General features: G+C 38.3%; 2 protein-coding genes across 2 annotated transcripts; both read right to left on the bottom strand.

Moving 5' to 3' along the window:
- Window positions 1-1,737: 1,737 nt before the first annotated feature.
- Window positions 1,738-6,577, bottom strand: pnrc1 (proline-rich nuclear receptor coactivator 1). Its single transcript, XM_055026084.1, has 2 exons — window positions 6,020-6,577; window positions 1,738-4,100 (listed from the first exon to the last, which is right to left on the bottom strand). Exons 1-2 carry the CDS (start codon window positions 6,320-6,322, stop codon window positions 3,684-3,686), a joined length of 720 nt encoding a protein of 239 aa, XP_054882059.1. The 5' UTR covers window positions 6,323-6,577; the 3' UTR covers window positions 1,738-3,683.
- Window positions 6,578-7,481: 904 nt separating this feature from the next.
- Window positions 7,482-17,507, bottom strand: LOC129356477 (cysteine-rich protein 2-like). Its single transcript, XM_055026073.1, has 8 exons — window positions 17,334-17,507; window positions 13,012-13,106; window positions 11,698-11,755; window positions 11,479-11,607; window positions 11,224-11,292; window positions 11,013-11,107; window positions 9,612-9,669; window positions 7,482-8,064 (listed from the first exon to the last, which is right to left on the bottom strand). Exons 1-8 carry the CDS (start codon window positions 17,374-17,376, stop codon window positions 8,000-8,002), a joined length of 612 nt encoding a protein of 203 aa, XP_054882048.1. The 5' UTR covers window positions 17,377-17,507; the 3' UTR covers window positions 7,482-7,999.
- Between the last annotated feature and the right edge of the window lie 647 nt (window positions 17,508-18,154).

The raw sequence follows: 18,154 nt of genomic DNA on the forward strand, positions 1-18,154 counted from the left end.
ATCCAATACAGGCCGAGAAAAAAAACCCTGTTCAACTTTCTGTTCCAGCGATAACAGAACCGTCAGCACCGAAAAGAAAACAGAGACTGAAACGCCACAGAGACTCACTGCATGAGATCAGATTGTTTACAGATGTTATGACAGTTTCATACAAGATCCCATTTCAGAAAAGTTTATTTGTTGCCATTTTGTCCTTCAGCAAAATGTACAAATTTATGAGAACATTAAACTTTCCTGCTGTTGGTGTTTCTGGAGCATATTTAGAAATATTCTGATAAGAAACTTTTGTCTGAAACTGCTACAGGAAGAAACTCGAGACTAAAGACAAAATGCATTTGTTTTGACTTTTAAATGTTCTGAATCATTTATTGATCTCTCAGAGAGACAAATCATTCAGCATCCTGATTATTGAGAGATTCTATCTCATCAGAAATCATTTTTACCTAAATGCATCTTTACAAGTGGAGAACACAACCTGACAAAACAAGCAGGACGATGAGAAAAGTTCACCCATTTGGAATGAATATCAAGGCCATACGAAATTACAATAAACAAAAGCAGCAAAAATCAACAAAATAAATAATCACCATGATAAAGGATGTTAAAGATATTGAATGTCTGAGGGGTTAAAATCTGTTTCCTGTCATCCTGAGAGGATTTAGATTTCAACCATTAACATTTGACCTCATAATTTACAAAGCTTATCTTTTCATGGATACCAGGATGTTTACGACTTTTAGGAGGAGAAGCAGAAACTTCTTCAAGTTTTGATCAGCAGAGAGAAAATCTGGACATTTTCACTGATGAAATATGTTTCTGATGTTTATGTATCTGCAGCAAAACACAGACCTTTAATATATAAATGTTCTTATAACCTGCATACAAAGTGTAAAGTTTCATCAAACAAAGCAGGTAAAAAGCTTCTCAAGTGAACCTCAGGCTGCAGGTGTTTCTAATGAAAGCAGTTCAAGTTTTGATGAGCGTTACTGCCATCTACTGGCATGGAGTGGGAATCGAATTGCTAAATAAATGTTAGATTTTAAAACTAAATGAATCAATAAAACTACTGGCCACAATCAGTCCGCCTGGCCCAGTTACTTTTCTATTTCTGCATGAAATATAAAACTAAACCCAAAACATATTGAGCCAATAAATTGTAGATAAAAGACAAAAAATATTAAAGATCATTAAACATTGGCTCAAGCTCATTCCTATTTAAATGGAGTGAAGGAAACATAAAAGATGTTAAAATATGTTTGAAAGATTTTTGTTTGATTATTCCAAAATAAATTCTCTGTCCTTTTCCAATCCAGTTATTTTAAGAAAAAAAAGTTTTCAATTGTTAAAGGCAAAAATTTTGTTGCAATTGGACAAAAATGTAAGCAGTAAAAAAAAATACACATTAAAATAGATCATAAATTATAGGCCAGTATTTTTGAATTTCCTGCTAACTCAGTCAGTAAAGGAGGAATTAGTTTGATTTGAAAACGTTTTCTGATTATTTGATGTAAGATCCGTTTCCCGTTTGCAGCAGATTTCAAACTAATAACTTTAACATTGTAGCAGCAACTTAAAATAAGGAAATACCAAGATAAAAACCAACAATGCTCCAACCGCTGATGGATAAACTTTCTACCCATTCTTAAAATAAAAGCTTATGAATCCCAGAACTGAGGACAGATTGTTCATTATACTCAACAAAATACAAAAATAATCTTTATTATTTGACAATATAATTTTCATATTATTATTAATACAGATTTGAAGATGGATGAACCCGGAAAGGTGATGCTGTTCAGCATTCTGTCCACTAGATGATGCTAACAGCTTTAATACAACTTGAAACTGGACTGCTGAAGGTTTCATTTCCTGTTTCAGTGAAACCTTTTTCCATCATTTCATAATCAAACCAATCATGCCAACAGTTAGCTCTATGATTATATTTAATGCAGAAAAATCTCCAATAAAACAAATTTGAGATAATTTTGCTATTTTTTTATCTTAAACTCAAAGGTCTTCTGATTCAGGTCTTGTAATGATCACAGACGCATCATAGGGGTAGCCAATTTTTAATCTCATTTCAATTTAAAAATTCATTTTTAATTTCTTTAAAACATTTGTTTTTTCCTAATTGTGCCAATGAGAATATTACTGGAAGAAAATGATTGTGAAACACTGCAATAAAATGTAAAGTTTGCTACATTAATACAATTTCCCATCAGACTGATGACATCACAGAGGTCAGAAACAGAACCGGCAGCCGCCTGCGTCCACCATCAAAACCGCCACGGGAAAAAAAAAAATCAGAAAATACTCACTGGAAAGAAGACAGACTGTAAAACAAGAAGTCCTCAGTAAACATAAATGGAAATCATAACGGAGAACAAACAGGACAGGAGGAGGAGAGTGAAATGAAGTACACGTGAAACTAAATCCCCTCTCAGAGTCAGACGGTCAACATGAAGCTGGAATAGAGCGTCATGATATCTGGGATTCAACATCCACTACTTTTTAACTCTAATAAAACAAAAAAGTGTGCGTCAATTTTTCCAAACATGAGCCGCAGAGAAGCTTTTGTCATTCTGATGGTGACCAACACTTGAATGTTTAATTTTGCTTAGTAATCTTAAAAAAATGCCATTTAATAAACTAAATTTAAATGTGTAAAAAATGATTTTGCTAATTTACAGCTCACTGTGGAATCAATTTGAAAATGTAACAATCTGATGCATCACTTTCTGAACTTAAAGCAGGAGAAAATGATGTGGCATAAAAACATCTTTCATTAATGAAGGAGCCAAAACGTTCATCTATCCAAGCTTCATGTGAACACACCCTGAATTCAGTGCAAAACCCGTTAAACAAGCACTTTGTGTGGCCGGAGCGTTCTGCAACTGCAGTGAGATTGTTTTACATGATGGCCTCAGGTCAGAGGTCACGCCAGTCCCTGATTAGACTCTTCATTGTTTGGACCCCAGTTCACAGAAAGGAGAAGAAGAAGAAATGTCGGCCGGCGGCTCGGATCTTGGCTATGGCTTTTTGTGGAGTGTCGTTCCTGCAGCAGCCAGTCAGGAGGTGGAAGTGGGCTGGTGAGAACGTCAGAGTGTCCGGTCGAGCTTTGGGACGTCAGAGTTAGCTTTCCTCTTCATCGTTTTCAGTGCAAATCCATCAGAAAAGTCTTTCCGTCTCTCACTGAAGGAGCTGGAACAAAGTGCTTCAGTTTGCAGGGGACAAGGTTTTTTTTTGTCTGTTTTCAGAAAGTCCTCAGTAATAAAACTAAAATCTCAGTAACAACAGGAAATATACACAATCATACGTTTATAATATATTATGTACATTTTACATAAGCTTAAAAAAGAAAACATGGCTGCCTTTTCAAGGTGGAGAACAAAGTGCCATCACTTTGCATAATGTAAACATGAAACAGTGGCTGTGTTTCTGCTGCTGCTCAAACAAAAACACACTTTCACTAACAAAATCACACAATTCTCGCTTCCATGTGCAAATCTGACATACACAGCATGTCAGGAAGAGCAAACAGCAACACAACGCGGCTGAGGTGTTCACACACGCAGGCAGAGCGTTTCAATGGAAAACTGGATCAGAGGAAAACTCCCCACATCTTACTGCAGTGCTAACGGTCAAACTGGGTTCATCTCTTCAGAGGAAACCGCCTCGCTTACTCAGTCCTGAACCTTCAGCAGAGACTTGAGGTGAACGCTCATCTGCTCCCGGCTCTCACTGTTCTGCTCCGGCCCGTCCTCTCCGACCCAGTGGCTGGGCGGTTTGGGTAAGACGCTGGGCGACGGCGGCTCGCTGAACTTCGCCCCGGCGTAAATTTTTTCACAATCTTTGAGGTATTCGGCTTCGGCGGAGCTGACGGTTGGGATGGGGACGTTGTTTGAGGCGTTCAGGGGTTTCTTGGGTTCGACGGAAGACGAAGGCTTCTTGGGAGTGCGGTTGTCGTTCCTTTTAGCGGCGGGGGAAGCGGCAGGCGACTGGCTCTGTTTGGGTTTGTGGCTCCTGGTGTTCACATTGTGGGCGAGTTGATCGTGTCGTGGGAGGTGACGGGGCGCCTGGACACCTTTGGGCTTCAGCACCTAAAAATAAAGAAGTTATTAAAATGATGCATGACAAACATTTTTTCTCTTTTCCAAAACCATATTAAAATATTAACTTTTAAAACTGTTTGTCGTTAAAATGAGAACGAAAAGTGACAATGAAGAATCATAATCTTTCTACACACCTGAGAGCAATTTAGAGTTTGGATATTTTTAAAAATAAAGTAAAACTAAACAAAAAGTAAAGACGTAGCTCTCAGCTTTCAGTTGAGAATAATTGCAGAGAGCTGCTGGTATACACACTGCAGAAACAGAAGATATCAGCCAATCAGCAACTAATTTAATAATTGACTAATTATTAAGTTAATTATCCCTGAAGACCCATTCTTTGTTAATTAAGATCAGTCACTCACAATTTCACCTTGAAACAAATCCGCAGGATAAAAAGTCATTAGGATTTCTGGTTACATTTTATATCTAATTTAAACATTTTTTGCCTGATTGATGCTAAAATATTCCTTTTGTTTAGCTCTATGAACATAAAAACAATATTTATCCATTTTCTATTCACTTCAAATGTCTACCAATCCATCCACGCATCAGATGTGAAGAGGTAAATAAATTTCCTTTCGTTTCAAACACAAACTGAAGCATGGCTTCAACAGCAGCTGGGATCAGGTTTCATTCTCTATCAGTGTTGATGTTCAGAACAAACGGCTGCCACCCACAGACAGTCATGTTCAAGTACGATCCGTCACGTACGCCTGGTTCTGTGAGTCACGCTGCTGGTTGCAAAGGCTTGCAGTGACTTTGGAAATTATTGTTGCTGTTTTTACTTTTTTATCCAAGCTTTTCTCTGGAAGCAGGTTTGGAAATTCATGCCGGAGAAAAAACTTCAAGCAACAGGATTCAGTTCAAGCACATGAATCCCACCAATTTCTTTAGCCTCAAGCAGTTTTTATTTTTGTGTAGGATTGATTTGTGTTGTGTTGCCTGCAGCCCAGCCTGTCCTTCATTCATTACTCTTATGCATGCCCAAAGGAAACTCAGTCTAGAATTTAGCAGCTTTTAAATAAACTGTGTTTTCAGGTTAGGACATGCAAGTAAATACCTCGGTGTGTGTTCACAGAACAGCCGTGCAGAGCTGCCGAACAGGACTGGAGGGTGTGTGTGTGGTTGAAGGAGGATGATACTTTTATTTTCATGTCAACACAGGTTTGCAATCTACTTTTGAGGAGCATATTAACTGTTATTTAGGCTTGAGCCAATTTTTCAAGATTTAATCATGTTAAGAACATCTAATAGCTAAGATGTTTTACATGATTAAATGAAATAAAGTTAGCAGTTGGCTGGCTTGAAACAGTCATTAGTAAAACTACTTGCAAAAATGTTAACTTTTTACCCATTTTCCTTTAACCAGCTCTCTTTGTTTATGGTGTTCTGAATTATGTCACGAAGTTTTTCTGAGTAAAGTGCAGCTGCAGCTTTAAACTGTTATGCACTTTGATCTGGATGTGGTAAAGTTTGGTTCTTCCTCCTTTTGTCCCAGAGAAACCTGTTGTGGTAACAGCTGCATCTTTGTGCGCTGATCAGCAAGTGAAAACAGGAAGTGAAGCTGGTTTTTCACTTATTTGTTCACAACAGACTGCAAGTGCGTCACTAGAAAAGCCTGACGCTCAAAATGCACTTTAAAAATGACTGAATTTGCCTTGAAACTGGATCAGTGTGTCGTAAATGAATATAAACACACGGAACTCACTATAAAGTTGTTTGGATGTGACCAATTGGTTAAAAGAGACACATTATTGTTTCAGTTCTACTTCAGAGAAATCAGGAATATATATAGAGCTGTCATTTATATTATACTTGTGTTATAAACACTAAATTGATTAAATATTGTTTCTTGTTGGATCTGATGCCACTGAGGCCTAAAAGTGCACAAACTTCCGCAAACTGACCTCTTTCTTAGCGCCTTGTTTGACATGATGGAGGGTCAGAACCGTCTGGGTCCCAGAGGGCAGGTGAGACGCGGACTGGGCCGGGTGTCTGAGCCCCGCTGAGGCCGTCAGGGTGGCGGTGTTGTTGTGGTCTGACAGCCGGATGTTCGGGCAGTGTCTCGGGGGTTTCTGGTGCTGCAGCAGCGGCTTCCTGCTTCCCCTCTTCGGCAGCGCTTGCTTGGCTTTACAGCTCGGTATCGGGTTGTTGTTTTCCACGTTGCCGATATTGGCTTCGTCACCGTTCGCAGGAGATCCGTCCAACATTTTCTTGGAGAAAACATAAATCAGCTGCGGCGAAGTTGTTTCAACGAACAACGTCACAGGCTAACAGTGAGCTAACAACCTGTCAAGTAGCTAACTACACTTTCCGAAATGCCCTAAAACAGGAAGCAGGAATCACAAAAACAACTTAGGTTTGTGTTTTTGTAAGTTCAAGAGATGAAATATGTTTGTTTCTGGTAACAGTCGCCGATAAAACACCGAGAAACAGATACTTTCTTTGTGGCGAATCGCTCCTAGTCTGACCTAATCAACCAGGAGAAGCTTTATATAGTTTATAGTAGTCACGTGATTTCCTGTAGTAACCTTTCAAAATAAAGAGGGGTGTGAATCAGGATGAATGTCAAAATTCAGAAATTGCATCACAAAGTCTAAAATGTGTACGCGATAGTCAGTAAGCACTATTAAACATATCTATATGCATATATAGATATGATTATCTATCTATCTATCTATCTATCTATCTATCTATCTATCTATCTATCTATCTATCTATCTATCTATCTATCTATCTATCTATCTATCTATCTATCTATCTATCTATCTATCTATCTATCTATCTATCTATCTATCTATCTATCTATATATTACATATGCATATATAAGCTAGACCTATGATGATGTGAAACAAATATGTAAAACATATTAGCATAAACTAATAAGTTAATAGCTTTTACATGATTGTCTTTTTCGTGAAACAATTTACACATTTTCTATTTTAAAATATTTGCAAATCAAATGAAGTTTCTATGGGCTTTTTTAACAGGCAACCAGCTTAGTTGATTCTTTTCAATTGGACAGTCCTGTGAAAAAGCATCTGCGCTTGTCTACATTTAGATTTTTTGCTTCTGTTACATTTAAATGTGTCAGATCATCAAACAAATTTTGGTTAATTTTAGTAGTTGCAATGACAAACAAGGAGAGATTTAGACATATATCATTGCATGATTGTATCAATTCAGCCAAATGGAAGATTTTTTAAACATCAATTATCTGCTTAAGATTAAGCCAGCAGTTCACTAAATTTGAATCCACTTTGACTAGGCCACTCCAGAACCTATTTATTTATGTCATTCATCTGTAATCCTGCAGACTATACCTCAGTACAGTCTGCAGGAAGAAACAGCATCACACACAGGAAACATAAATTAATACCCCACAGTTTTATTGTATAAAACATTACCTGCAGCTGACCAGCATTCGTAACATTCAATAAAATGTGTGTGTTAATTCTCACTACACTATTTTTCTGTCAAAACCAGGTGTCTAAAAACACTGACAATAAAAAGGTGGGCTGGTACTTTGTTGTTTTACAGTACATATCATTAGTGCACAAATGTTTCAAAACCAACTAATCAAGAAGGAGAAACACAGGAGCTTTAATCTACTACAATAATAGGTTAATAGCAACTATTTGGCAAAGAGAACAAATAAACCTAGATGTTAATTTCAATCTCACTTGGGAGGACATATTAAAGGTTTGCTTCAGTACAAAAAATAGATAATATAAACAATATACAAATACAACATAAATAACTAGGTAATCCATCCCTGTGATGGTAGTACATATCATTTGTCACAATGACCATTGAAGGCAAATCAACGAGACAACGAGGCTCCTGGAGGTGTTTGTCTGTCCACGTGTTGGAAGCAGCGGCTGATTTAAGGCTGAGCTTCGGCTTCAGGCTCGTCGTAGATGTAGCTGCCGACGCCTCCGGTGTTCACACCTGAGGAGAAAGAAACACGGCATCAAAGGTGTTCATCAGCTTTTCTGGTTACATTGAACTGCAGCATGAGGTGTGATCACGTTTTTGTCATAGATCAATATTTCTGGACACTATTTTTCAGTGAATTGTAAATTGTTTAAGAGTTTGTGTTGTGATAGTATAATTATAATGAATAACAATAAAAGGGTAATTGTCGTAACATGTCAGCTGACTTACTGAACCGCGACATTAAAATTGCGCAAATTGGAATTACAAAAATAAATTTGATTAATGAAAGCACGGGAATAAAAATAAAATAAAATTATATACCAGTAAAGTTTTTGCGGTAGGATGAGGTGGTTTGTTAGCTCTGTCAAAGTTAGTGTATTTTGCAAAATTGCGATGGAAAAACTTTTTTCACATCACACAAGTAAGGTGATCAACAACTGGATGTTGCCACTGGTGTAAACCACAAAGAAGAAGACGACAGGAAGTAGTTAGAGGATCATGGCACAAGTCATTTAATGATTTATTGCATGAACAAACTAATTCATGTGTGATTTTTATTTGCATTTATTATGTCATGGAAGCACCGCAATTGTGAATTTGTGTTTTTTCAACATTAGCGGAATATTAAGAAAGTTTTAATGCCTGGCAAAGAGAACAAATCAATTATCATGATTGGTGCTGAAGCTGCACAGCAAATAGGCTTTTTGGAGGCAAAATAAAGTTTCGGAGCTGTTGCAAATATTTTATCTCTTCCGAGTCGACATCACAAGTCAGGATGAGTAAACTGGGGAATTATCAAGGTGAAGACATTCAGCAGGACTTTAGTGATTCAACATGACATCATGTCCATGTCAGCTCATAAAACTTTAAACCAGGCCAGCCTCTGTCTTACATCCTGAAGGGGTTTATTCTTGTGAAATCCACTTACACAACAAACTAAAACTAAACGGTTGTCTGCTTCTTCACTGATCACACCAATTCATTTTCCATATTAATATTTAATATTGGAGTCGTTCCATTAATAATCGTAATATTTTACGATGCATAAAATATTCAGTATCCTAATCACTCCTAATTTGGGCTGCATTTCCTCCTTGGGATCTATCATGGGTATAGTACATTGATTAAAACATAAATTTCATTTCCAATCATAAGTCGATTATCTTTCTTGCTTTCTTTGTAGCCATGGTTACCCCCATTGATTGCCCTTTAAGATTGCTCATTGCAACCACCTTATTCATGCTTTATGCAGGATTTATATTAGTTTAAATCATAGTAAATGCCCCTCTAACATCAATGATGACTATGTTTTACTTCTTGATCTGTTTGTTCCTCCTGTTAACATTTCATATTGATTCCAGTCTCTCTCCAAAGCCCAGTAATCAGCTTATTCTTCCCATAAATACTTAACAAAACTACCATTATCAAATACCTGCTTCTAATAAACGTTCAAAGTTCTAAATAGAGAACTGAAAACTGTATTTTAGACTCCTGAGGGTTTGAGCTTCTGTTTTAAATCCATATTTCCACCAGGATTAGTTGGATCAACATCTTCATACCTTTGGGTCCAAACAGCACAGCGTAGCAGGGTTTGTGGCAGTAAGGCTGTCCGTCATGCTGCAACAAGAAAAAATATACAATTTCAAACATTTCTCTTTTCATCTTTTCAACTTGTGTACATTTCATAACTTTTACGATGCTTCCAGTACTACTAGCACAACCAGTACTACTACAACTGAACTACTGGTGATATTATAGTAGAATACAGATTCCTGTGTTTATTGTGCACAAAACTTTTACTAAAAGAAGAAAAAGATGCTGCTTTAAAATTTGTCTAAAACATCTGACTCTTTATTTTGACTAATCTATGCCTTAACACTATTAAAACACTTCTAATTTACTTTTTGGAAACAATAAATACATAATGCAACATTAGCTTTGTATGCAGATGTTGTAATCAGTAAAACAAATCTATCCTGCAAGTTTTTACCTGGATAGGCTACATTTTATAAATCCTCATTTTTACTTTTTAAGCTTCACAATAAAATTTTCTACATAAAAATGGGGATAATTAAAACTTACTCTGGTTGATCAATCTAATTTGGTATATTTGATTAGAAAGACATGTTTAACATCAAACAAAAACATGCTTTGCAAAGTTTTGGTCTATTTAGCTAAAATGCTCCTCAGCTGCTCTTAAAATCCTCAATAATGAAATTATGGCCTGTTAATATACTAAAACACAAAATCTGGAGGCAAACATAAGAAGATTTTGAGACAAACCAGCCTCTTTATGTCATATTTGGATTTAGATTTGAAACAGAAGAAAACCAGGACACAACAACAACTGCATATCAGAGGTGATCTCATTACAATTTTCTGCACTGGTTGCCAGTCTGCACTGGTTGCACTGGTTGCCTGTCTGCACTGGTTGCACGTCTGCACTGGTTGCACTGGTTGCCTGTCTGCACTGGTTGTCAGTCTGCACTGGTTGCACTGGTTGCCAGTCTGCACTGGTTGTCAGTCTGCACTGGTTGCCTGTCTGCACTGGTTGCACTGGTTATCAGTCTGCACTGGTTATCAGTCTGCACTGGTTGTCAGTCTGCACTGGTTGCCCGTCTGCACTGGTTGCACTGGTTGCCCGTCTGCACTGGTTGCCCGTCTGCACTGGTTGCACTGGTTGCCCGTCTGCACTGGTTGCCTGTCTGCACTGGTTATCAGTCTGCACTGGTTATCAGTCTGCACTGGTTGCCCGTCTGCACTGGTTGCACTGGTTGCCTGTCTGCACTGGTTGCACTGGTTGCCTGTCTGCACTGGTTGCACTGGTTGCCTGTCTGCACTGGTTGCACTGGTTGCCTGTCTGCACTGGTTGCACTGGTTGTCAGTCTGTACTGGTTGCACTGGTTGTCAGTCTGCACTGGTTGACCTCCTGCACTGGTTTCCAGCCTGCAGCGCCTCACCTCTGCATGGCTGCCTGGAGCCAGAGTCTTACTGCACCTCTCGCAGCGAAGGCAGGGTCGGTGCCAGTTCTTCCCCAGAGACGACACCTTCTCAGCTGCACAGAGAGACCACCATGGAGACAGTCACCACAGCAACCATCCGACTGAGTCAGAGTCAGATCTGAATCTGCATCAGATGTCAGACGTGGGAAATAACGACAGACATGCTCACCGAAGTACACCGTCTTGTTGCACCGGGGGCAGATGTTTGGTCCGCCGGAGAAAGAGGAAAAGCTCGCAGCTGCAAAATGTCAGTCAGCTGGGTCATTTCTTACATTTGCATGAAATAAATTAGAGTTTAGTTTGAGGTAAATAAAAGCTGCTACTTTATTTATTTTGTGTTTTTAAAAAAACCATCCCTGTAGAGGAACAGCTCTTTTTTCCGACACGTGACGGGTTTTCCATTTCTGCTCCTCATATTTCTCACCCTTCACTGGCCCCCGTGTGGCTCTTTTCTCCTCCTCGGGTTTGCCAAGTGTTGCCATGGAAACGGCTGCCGGGGCCTCGTTGACCGGAGCGTCGTACGTGTAGGAGCCAGCGCCGCCGATGTTCACACCTGCAAAGAGAACCCGGGGAAAAGAAACAGAAATGGTGCTTCATGCAAACTTTAATGAGAGAAAATCTGGTTAATAAGATGAAATAGCACCTTTTGGTCCAAAGAGGGCAGCGTAGCAGGGCTTGTGGCAGTATGGTTTCCCATCATGCTGCATTATGTGACAGAATAATTAAAATAACATTTTTTTATTCAAAAAAGTTGAGTTACAAAATTTATCTAACTTCAAATCCACATAACAATTTCACATGAGCTTGTTTTAGGAATTAATACAAACAGTTTTCTCTTTATGCTTTTCATTTTGAAGCTATTTATACCACAGGAGAAAAAAGGAAAACTGCTCTATGAACCAGAAATATGACATTTCAAGCTGCTAGATGCAAGTTATGGATTGTTTTCAGCAAAATGAACACTTGAGTCTGTTTTCGCTACATGTGTTTAGCGGGAATTTTATAGAAAAAGTTGAAATCAGACATCAGAGGAATTTGTCCAACAGCTCGATGAAGGAAAGTCAGAAACCCTGAAGCACAAAAGAAGTTTTTAAGTCGAGTTTTTCCATGTTTCTAACTCAACATTAGTCTTTATATGAGCACATAATTAATCCTAAATTGCCTAGTCTGCATAATTTCTATCACTCGCCACATTACTATGAAACAAGGACGTTCACTACTGAGAACGCCGTTACCAGCTCAGCGTGATTCATTGTGTTACTTCCCTGTTGGAAGTCTAACAAAAACAGTGAAAGTTGCTGAAACAACAGCCAGACAGTCTGATAACTCTCCTGCTGAGCTGTTAGCACACGCTGCTGCTTTTATATGTTGCTTTTCAGATGAACTGAGAAGAAAAACCTGTAGAAGATAAAAACTGACATGAAGCCAATTTTAACCTGAACTGAGCATCAAAGTATGAAACTGAACACAAATAACACTTTAAGACATATATGCTCGGTCTCACTGACTCTTCCTTCAGTTGTTTTAAATATTACGTCATGAGAAAAAAGAAATGTCCCAATTTCACAAAAACGTTTGCGGCGTTCCCCTGGAGCCAGTCTTTGGACCTCTTGGTTTATTTATCTTCCCTCTTGGTTTTGGCATCTGTTGCCATGTAATATAAGGTTCATGACATTCAACTATGTTTGATTTAGTTCATCAATCAGTTTTAGTAAAAAACAAAAATTGTTTCCTCCACAGAATAAATGTTGCATTATGGGAATTGAGTCTTCTCCTGACCTTTTAACTCCCATCTACAGAAGGAAATAAACATGATATCTGTCTATTTAACACAATTTAAAGCATTAATTTTGCAGAATCCGAAAATCTGAGTTCATTTGTAAGTTATTTTTATTTGACTTCTCTCATCATAATTAGATCCTAAAGCGATCAGATTTCCTGCTGCAGATCCTCTTACCTCAGCATGGCCGCCGGGGTTCAGCGTCTTGTTGCAGCGCTCACATTTCAGGCAGAATTTATGCCAGTCTTTTCCCAACGAGGAAACCTTCTCCGCTGTGCAACCAGAAAACAAACAACTCCGCTTACAAGTCTGGAATTATTCTCTGAAGTACAGTAAAGTTTGACAGAAAACATTGTTAATTAGATTTAGGATTCCAAATTACTTTTTCATACTGAACAAGAAATGATAGTTTTGATCGTTTAGGAATGTAATCCAGCTTTAATGAAAGTTTTATTTTATAAGCAAAAACAAAAAAGAAGGAGTGAAAAATGAACCTGTCCTAATGGTTCATTACTGGCACAGTGAAACGCAGGAAACCTGTTATTAGTGAGAAAAAAAAGTGTTTTTACAGCAGGCACTCCTCCGCACTCGTCTCTGAAAAGCCTCCATCATTTCTCTTTTTTCCATTCTTTCATTCGGGCATTCATCCTGTCTGCTGCTTTTGTTTCGGTGCATTTCCAATCCCACATCACTTCATTCATTCCTTAAACTGTGAATCTCATCAGGCAGATGAGACGTTCATCATTCTGCTAAATTGTTTCCTCTCCGTCTGTTATGCAAAGACTCATTCCTCTTCAGCTGTCACTGAGAATATTCCAATCATTTAAACATTTCAGTCCAGATAAATACCTTTGGAAGACAGAGACAATGAGAAGGACACAAGAAGGAAGGAAAAGACAGTAGAGACAGGTCTGCATCCTTGAATCTCATCACTGGAGGAAAGTAAATGTAGAGCACTCAGAGAAATGAGAAGAGGGATAAATTATTATTTCTGACCTTTTCTCCTCCACCTACATGTCTCTTGTCGCTACTTATGACCATTTCCTCCTCTTAAAAAGCCAATTCCTCCAGCAGAACCTTTAAAATTAAGACTTTCTGTCATTATTTAGCTCTGGAGAACAGTACCTGTTTTGTTTTAATGAGACATGGAAGTCTATCACCAGAAAAACCCCAAACATGAAACATGAGCATCAGTCTGCTGTGAATAAGAGCAGAGCAGTTGTGTCACCATGTCGACTGTCTGAGTGACAGAAAACACTTAAAGGCCACTTACTGTAGAGTCTATATCGGTCTAAAGCACATTCTTTCCACTGAGATCTAAAGGTCAACGTCATGAGTCACAGATTTTTCATTTTCATAACATTTTTAGTCCATTTCTGTTTCTACATTTAACTTTACTGAAGTGAAATATCGTCCTGAGCCTGACTCCCTCAGGGAACCTTCATCCTAATTAACTTCATCCTGCCTTCGTGCTTCTACAAACTGGCTACTTCATAATTAACACATGTTGGCTGACAAAATGTCTCCCTAAGGATGATCCTTCACTGAATCTGCACAGAGGCCCAAACAAAACGTACTGTCTGACAGTACCGACCTGATTCCTGATCTGGATCAAGAATCAGGGACCACAGGAAGTCCCATTTAAGACATATCTACAGAGACGGGTATTTGTGTTACCTGTAGCATCATCAGTCAGACATTAGATAAGAATGTCACTTCACTGCATCATGACTGCAAAAATATCTAACCTTCAATCATTTCTGTGTATTTTTCATCCAAGCAGTCAGACTTTATTGTAATCTTTAAAGTTGATTCTTGAGGGACATTTTTGGATATTTGCTACTTTTTAATCATTTTCAGTGTAATTCTCATACCTAATTATGAGGGACCTCAACATAAATGCAAATACTTGGCGAATAATCCCGATTCTGATTCTGAATGAAGAATTTACAGGAAAAACTTTGATTAGACGAAAGAGAGAAAAGTGACATAGCTACAAGCGTTCAGAGTTGAGTGGAAACTGAAATAGCAGTGAACTGTTACACATGACATGCTATTGGCTGGTGTTTGTAAAGCATCATTCATTGTCCTTGATGCTGATTGGCTGGACCTTAAATATCAGCTTCTGTGGTAGCGATAACATGGTCAAATTGATTAAAAAGTTTTACATCTAAGGAAACTTATCAGATTGAATCAATTCACTGACAAAACGTTTTCCTGGATCAGGATGCAGCAACAGTGACTTGAAATTTAAGAAATTCCTTATTCCAGCGAACTGGAAAACTCAACTTCATTCATTTTAATAGATCAGAGAAAAGAAGCTCAGAAAACAAAATATTCAAGTAAATCTGTTCCTGTTGTAACATAAGTTATGAAGAAAACCTCTTCATAAAAAAGCAGAAATATTAATCACTTTAAATGATAATAAGAAAACTGCAAAATTGGGAAAAGTATTTCCACAGAACTGAGCATAAAAATATTGTCCCAGTTGGTTGAATTAATAATCGTAGCCAAAAATCTGTTGTTTTCCAGTTCTTACATAACTTCACCTTTGACCTCTCTCTAGATAAACAGAGCAAATTCCTCAAAATAAAAACCTTTGTTCAAGCTCAACACTTCCTGTCAGGAGGAGTTTGGTGAGAAAGGCTTGACGGATGGACGAAGGGAGTGAGAAGTTCCCCAACAATCATTTATCTGTTTCTTCTCCTCCTGAAATATCCCAACAGATAAACTGAGGCTGATACAACATGACACTTCCTGTTTAGTTTCAGAGGCCGGCCCGCCTGTCAGGGCGATATGTGACAGAGACGACTGGCACACAGAGAGCTGCGAGCGGCGGAGCATGACGTTTCACAAATTCATGTTTCATTAAGGTAAAATATATCTGCATGTTGCTGAAATCTACATTAAAAGGTTTTATTTTTGTCCAATTCATCTTTTTAACTGTGAAAAATAATTTTTTGATTGTTATTTTGGAAGTCTTGGGAATCGTAAGATAAATTATATTTGTTCTCTTAATAAATACTTAGTGTAAAAAATAAAACTAAAAGTGATGTTAAGGTCTTGGTAACACAGAGGTGGGACACCTTGTGTTACCCTTTAGTGATGCTGAGGTAACATTGTTTTGAAGCCGCCTGAATGAAGCAGATCATCTTTCTCATGACATCCAGAGCATTTAGCATAATTATTTACTGCAAATGTTTAATTATTTAAAAAAAAAAACTGGCATCAGATTTCTTCCATTCAGGCTGCAGGGAGGAGTTTGGCTGAGATCCTCCTGGGAATTCATGGAGAGAGAACAAAAGGGCGATCGATCCACACGAAACAACGCGCTAATACTTAATAATTAACCGAGCCGTCGGGTGTGGCTCAAAGTCTCCACTCAAATTGTAATTTATTGTAAACTAAAACACAAACTGATCATCCAGCACTGGAACCAAAGGCCTGCAGCAGCGCAGCTTTAATAAACAAATTCTGTTGGAAGTTAATGAGACCTCAGGGATTGTTTATGAGCTTCTGGTGTCTTTAAGCACACAGGCCAGTGAATGAGCTGCTCAATGTAACCTTATCCTCAGACAGTGGAGCCATTACTGCTGGAGCTGGAGCCGAGGCAGAACAAATCATCTGTCAGAGTCTGGGACTCTGCAGCGGAGACGTTCTGGATCAGTTTTGGAGAGAAACTGTCACTTTCACTTCACATCAGACGCATGTTTCTGTAAACTTCACAGAAAGTATCCAACTATACCAGCATTTAATGCTGCAGTCAGGCTGAAAAGGTGAAAAAAATAATAATTCAGGATGAAGAACGTTTATAAAATAGGTTTAAGAAGATTAATATATAATAGGATTTTCAGACAGCAGTGCAGCAGACAACATGACTACGCACATAAATATCCTTGAAATGGATATTCTGTGGGAGGAGTGATTAAAGTCTGAGTGGGGCTGTGAAGTGACATGTCTGACTGGCTGAACAGCAAAAATATTTAACACAGAGCAAAGTCAAAGTCATAAATAAAAGACTGGAATCCGACTCTTTGCAAAGTAGATTCCAGCTCTAAATGTAAAATTTCTCTACAAGCATTCAGAGTCCTATAATTTAAATAATAATGAAATTTTCCCCCCAGGTATCATTACCTTTGGATCAAAAATATCAGAATTCAACCTAAAATCATTTTGAAAATGTAAATTGATGTGACTCAATGTTAAGTCCTGCAGTATAATTAACCCAATGATGTGTTTTAGTTGCGTCTCTTTTGAGACACAATGAGAGATAAAATATGCAAAAAATAAAAAAATAAAGAAAATCCAAGGATGATTGAGTTTAAATCACCACAGATCACTAGAATCACTTCCTATCGATAAGAACGAGAAAATAGCTTATTACTATTTGCATTGATAAATGTGAGCAGAGGCCAGCCCTCACCCACCAGTCAACGCCCCCGGTCGGAACCACGGTACCGGTGGCCTCTGCAGCGGCTGCACAGCAAACACTCACTCACCGAAATAAACCGTCTTGTCGCATTTTGGACACTTTGACGCCATGATGAGATCGGAGCGGACAGGATGGATGGAGCGGGTTCAGTCTGGAGAGTCTCTCTGTCTGCAGCTCCGGTGGACCGGACACACACACCACACACTCCTCTGGATGCTGCTGCTGCTGCTTTAATGACGATGAGGAGGAGACTCACATCCAGCCACTGGCGCTGCTGCGCTGTCATAGCCCCGCCCCGATTGTGACGTCACCGTGCTCTCATCCACAGATGAGATCAAAGCCAAGAAAATCTATGAATTTAGTACATTTCTGTCAGTTTGAGGATTTTCGGTCAATTTTGTTCCATTATATGAATCTGAAATGAAAGTTTTGAAGTTATGCATGCAAATCTATATTCAATTATTTTGCAAAGACAAATTATAAATTTGCATTCAAAATTTTAATTGTAAAATTAAAAGAAATATTAAATGTTGCAACAAAAACTGACAAATATGTAACTAAAGATTTCAGATATAAAAAGCAAGTGAATAAATAACATATGCATTCAAAATTATGAGTTTGATACTTCAGATTCAATTGTAATTTCGGATTGATTTCCAAAAGTAGCCGTTCATTTTGATTTGTCATTATTTCAAAACAATAAACAGGATTCATGTTGAATTCCAGACATGTTTGTTGTTGTGCATTAATCATCGTCGGCCTTCAGCTCTTTGTTTCCTCTGTGGTTGTTAGGTTACCTTTCCTGAACCACGGGGAATGTTAAGTGAGGCTCTGCAGCTCCCAGAATTATTACGCTCCACATTCCTGGCCCTGCAGGACAGCAGGACG

This window comes from Poeciliopsis prolifica, unplaced genomic scaffold (genome assembly GCF_027474105.1).
Source record: "Poeciliopsis prolifica strain line A6 unplaced genomic scaffold, Auburn_PproV2 SCAFFOLD173, whole genome shotgun sequence".
NCBI classification, from domain to species: domain Eukaryota; kingdom Metazoa; phylum Chordata; class Actinopteri; order Cyprinodontiformes; family Poeciliidae; genus Poeciliopsis; species Poeciliopsis prolifica.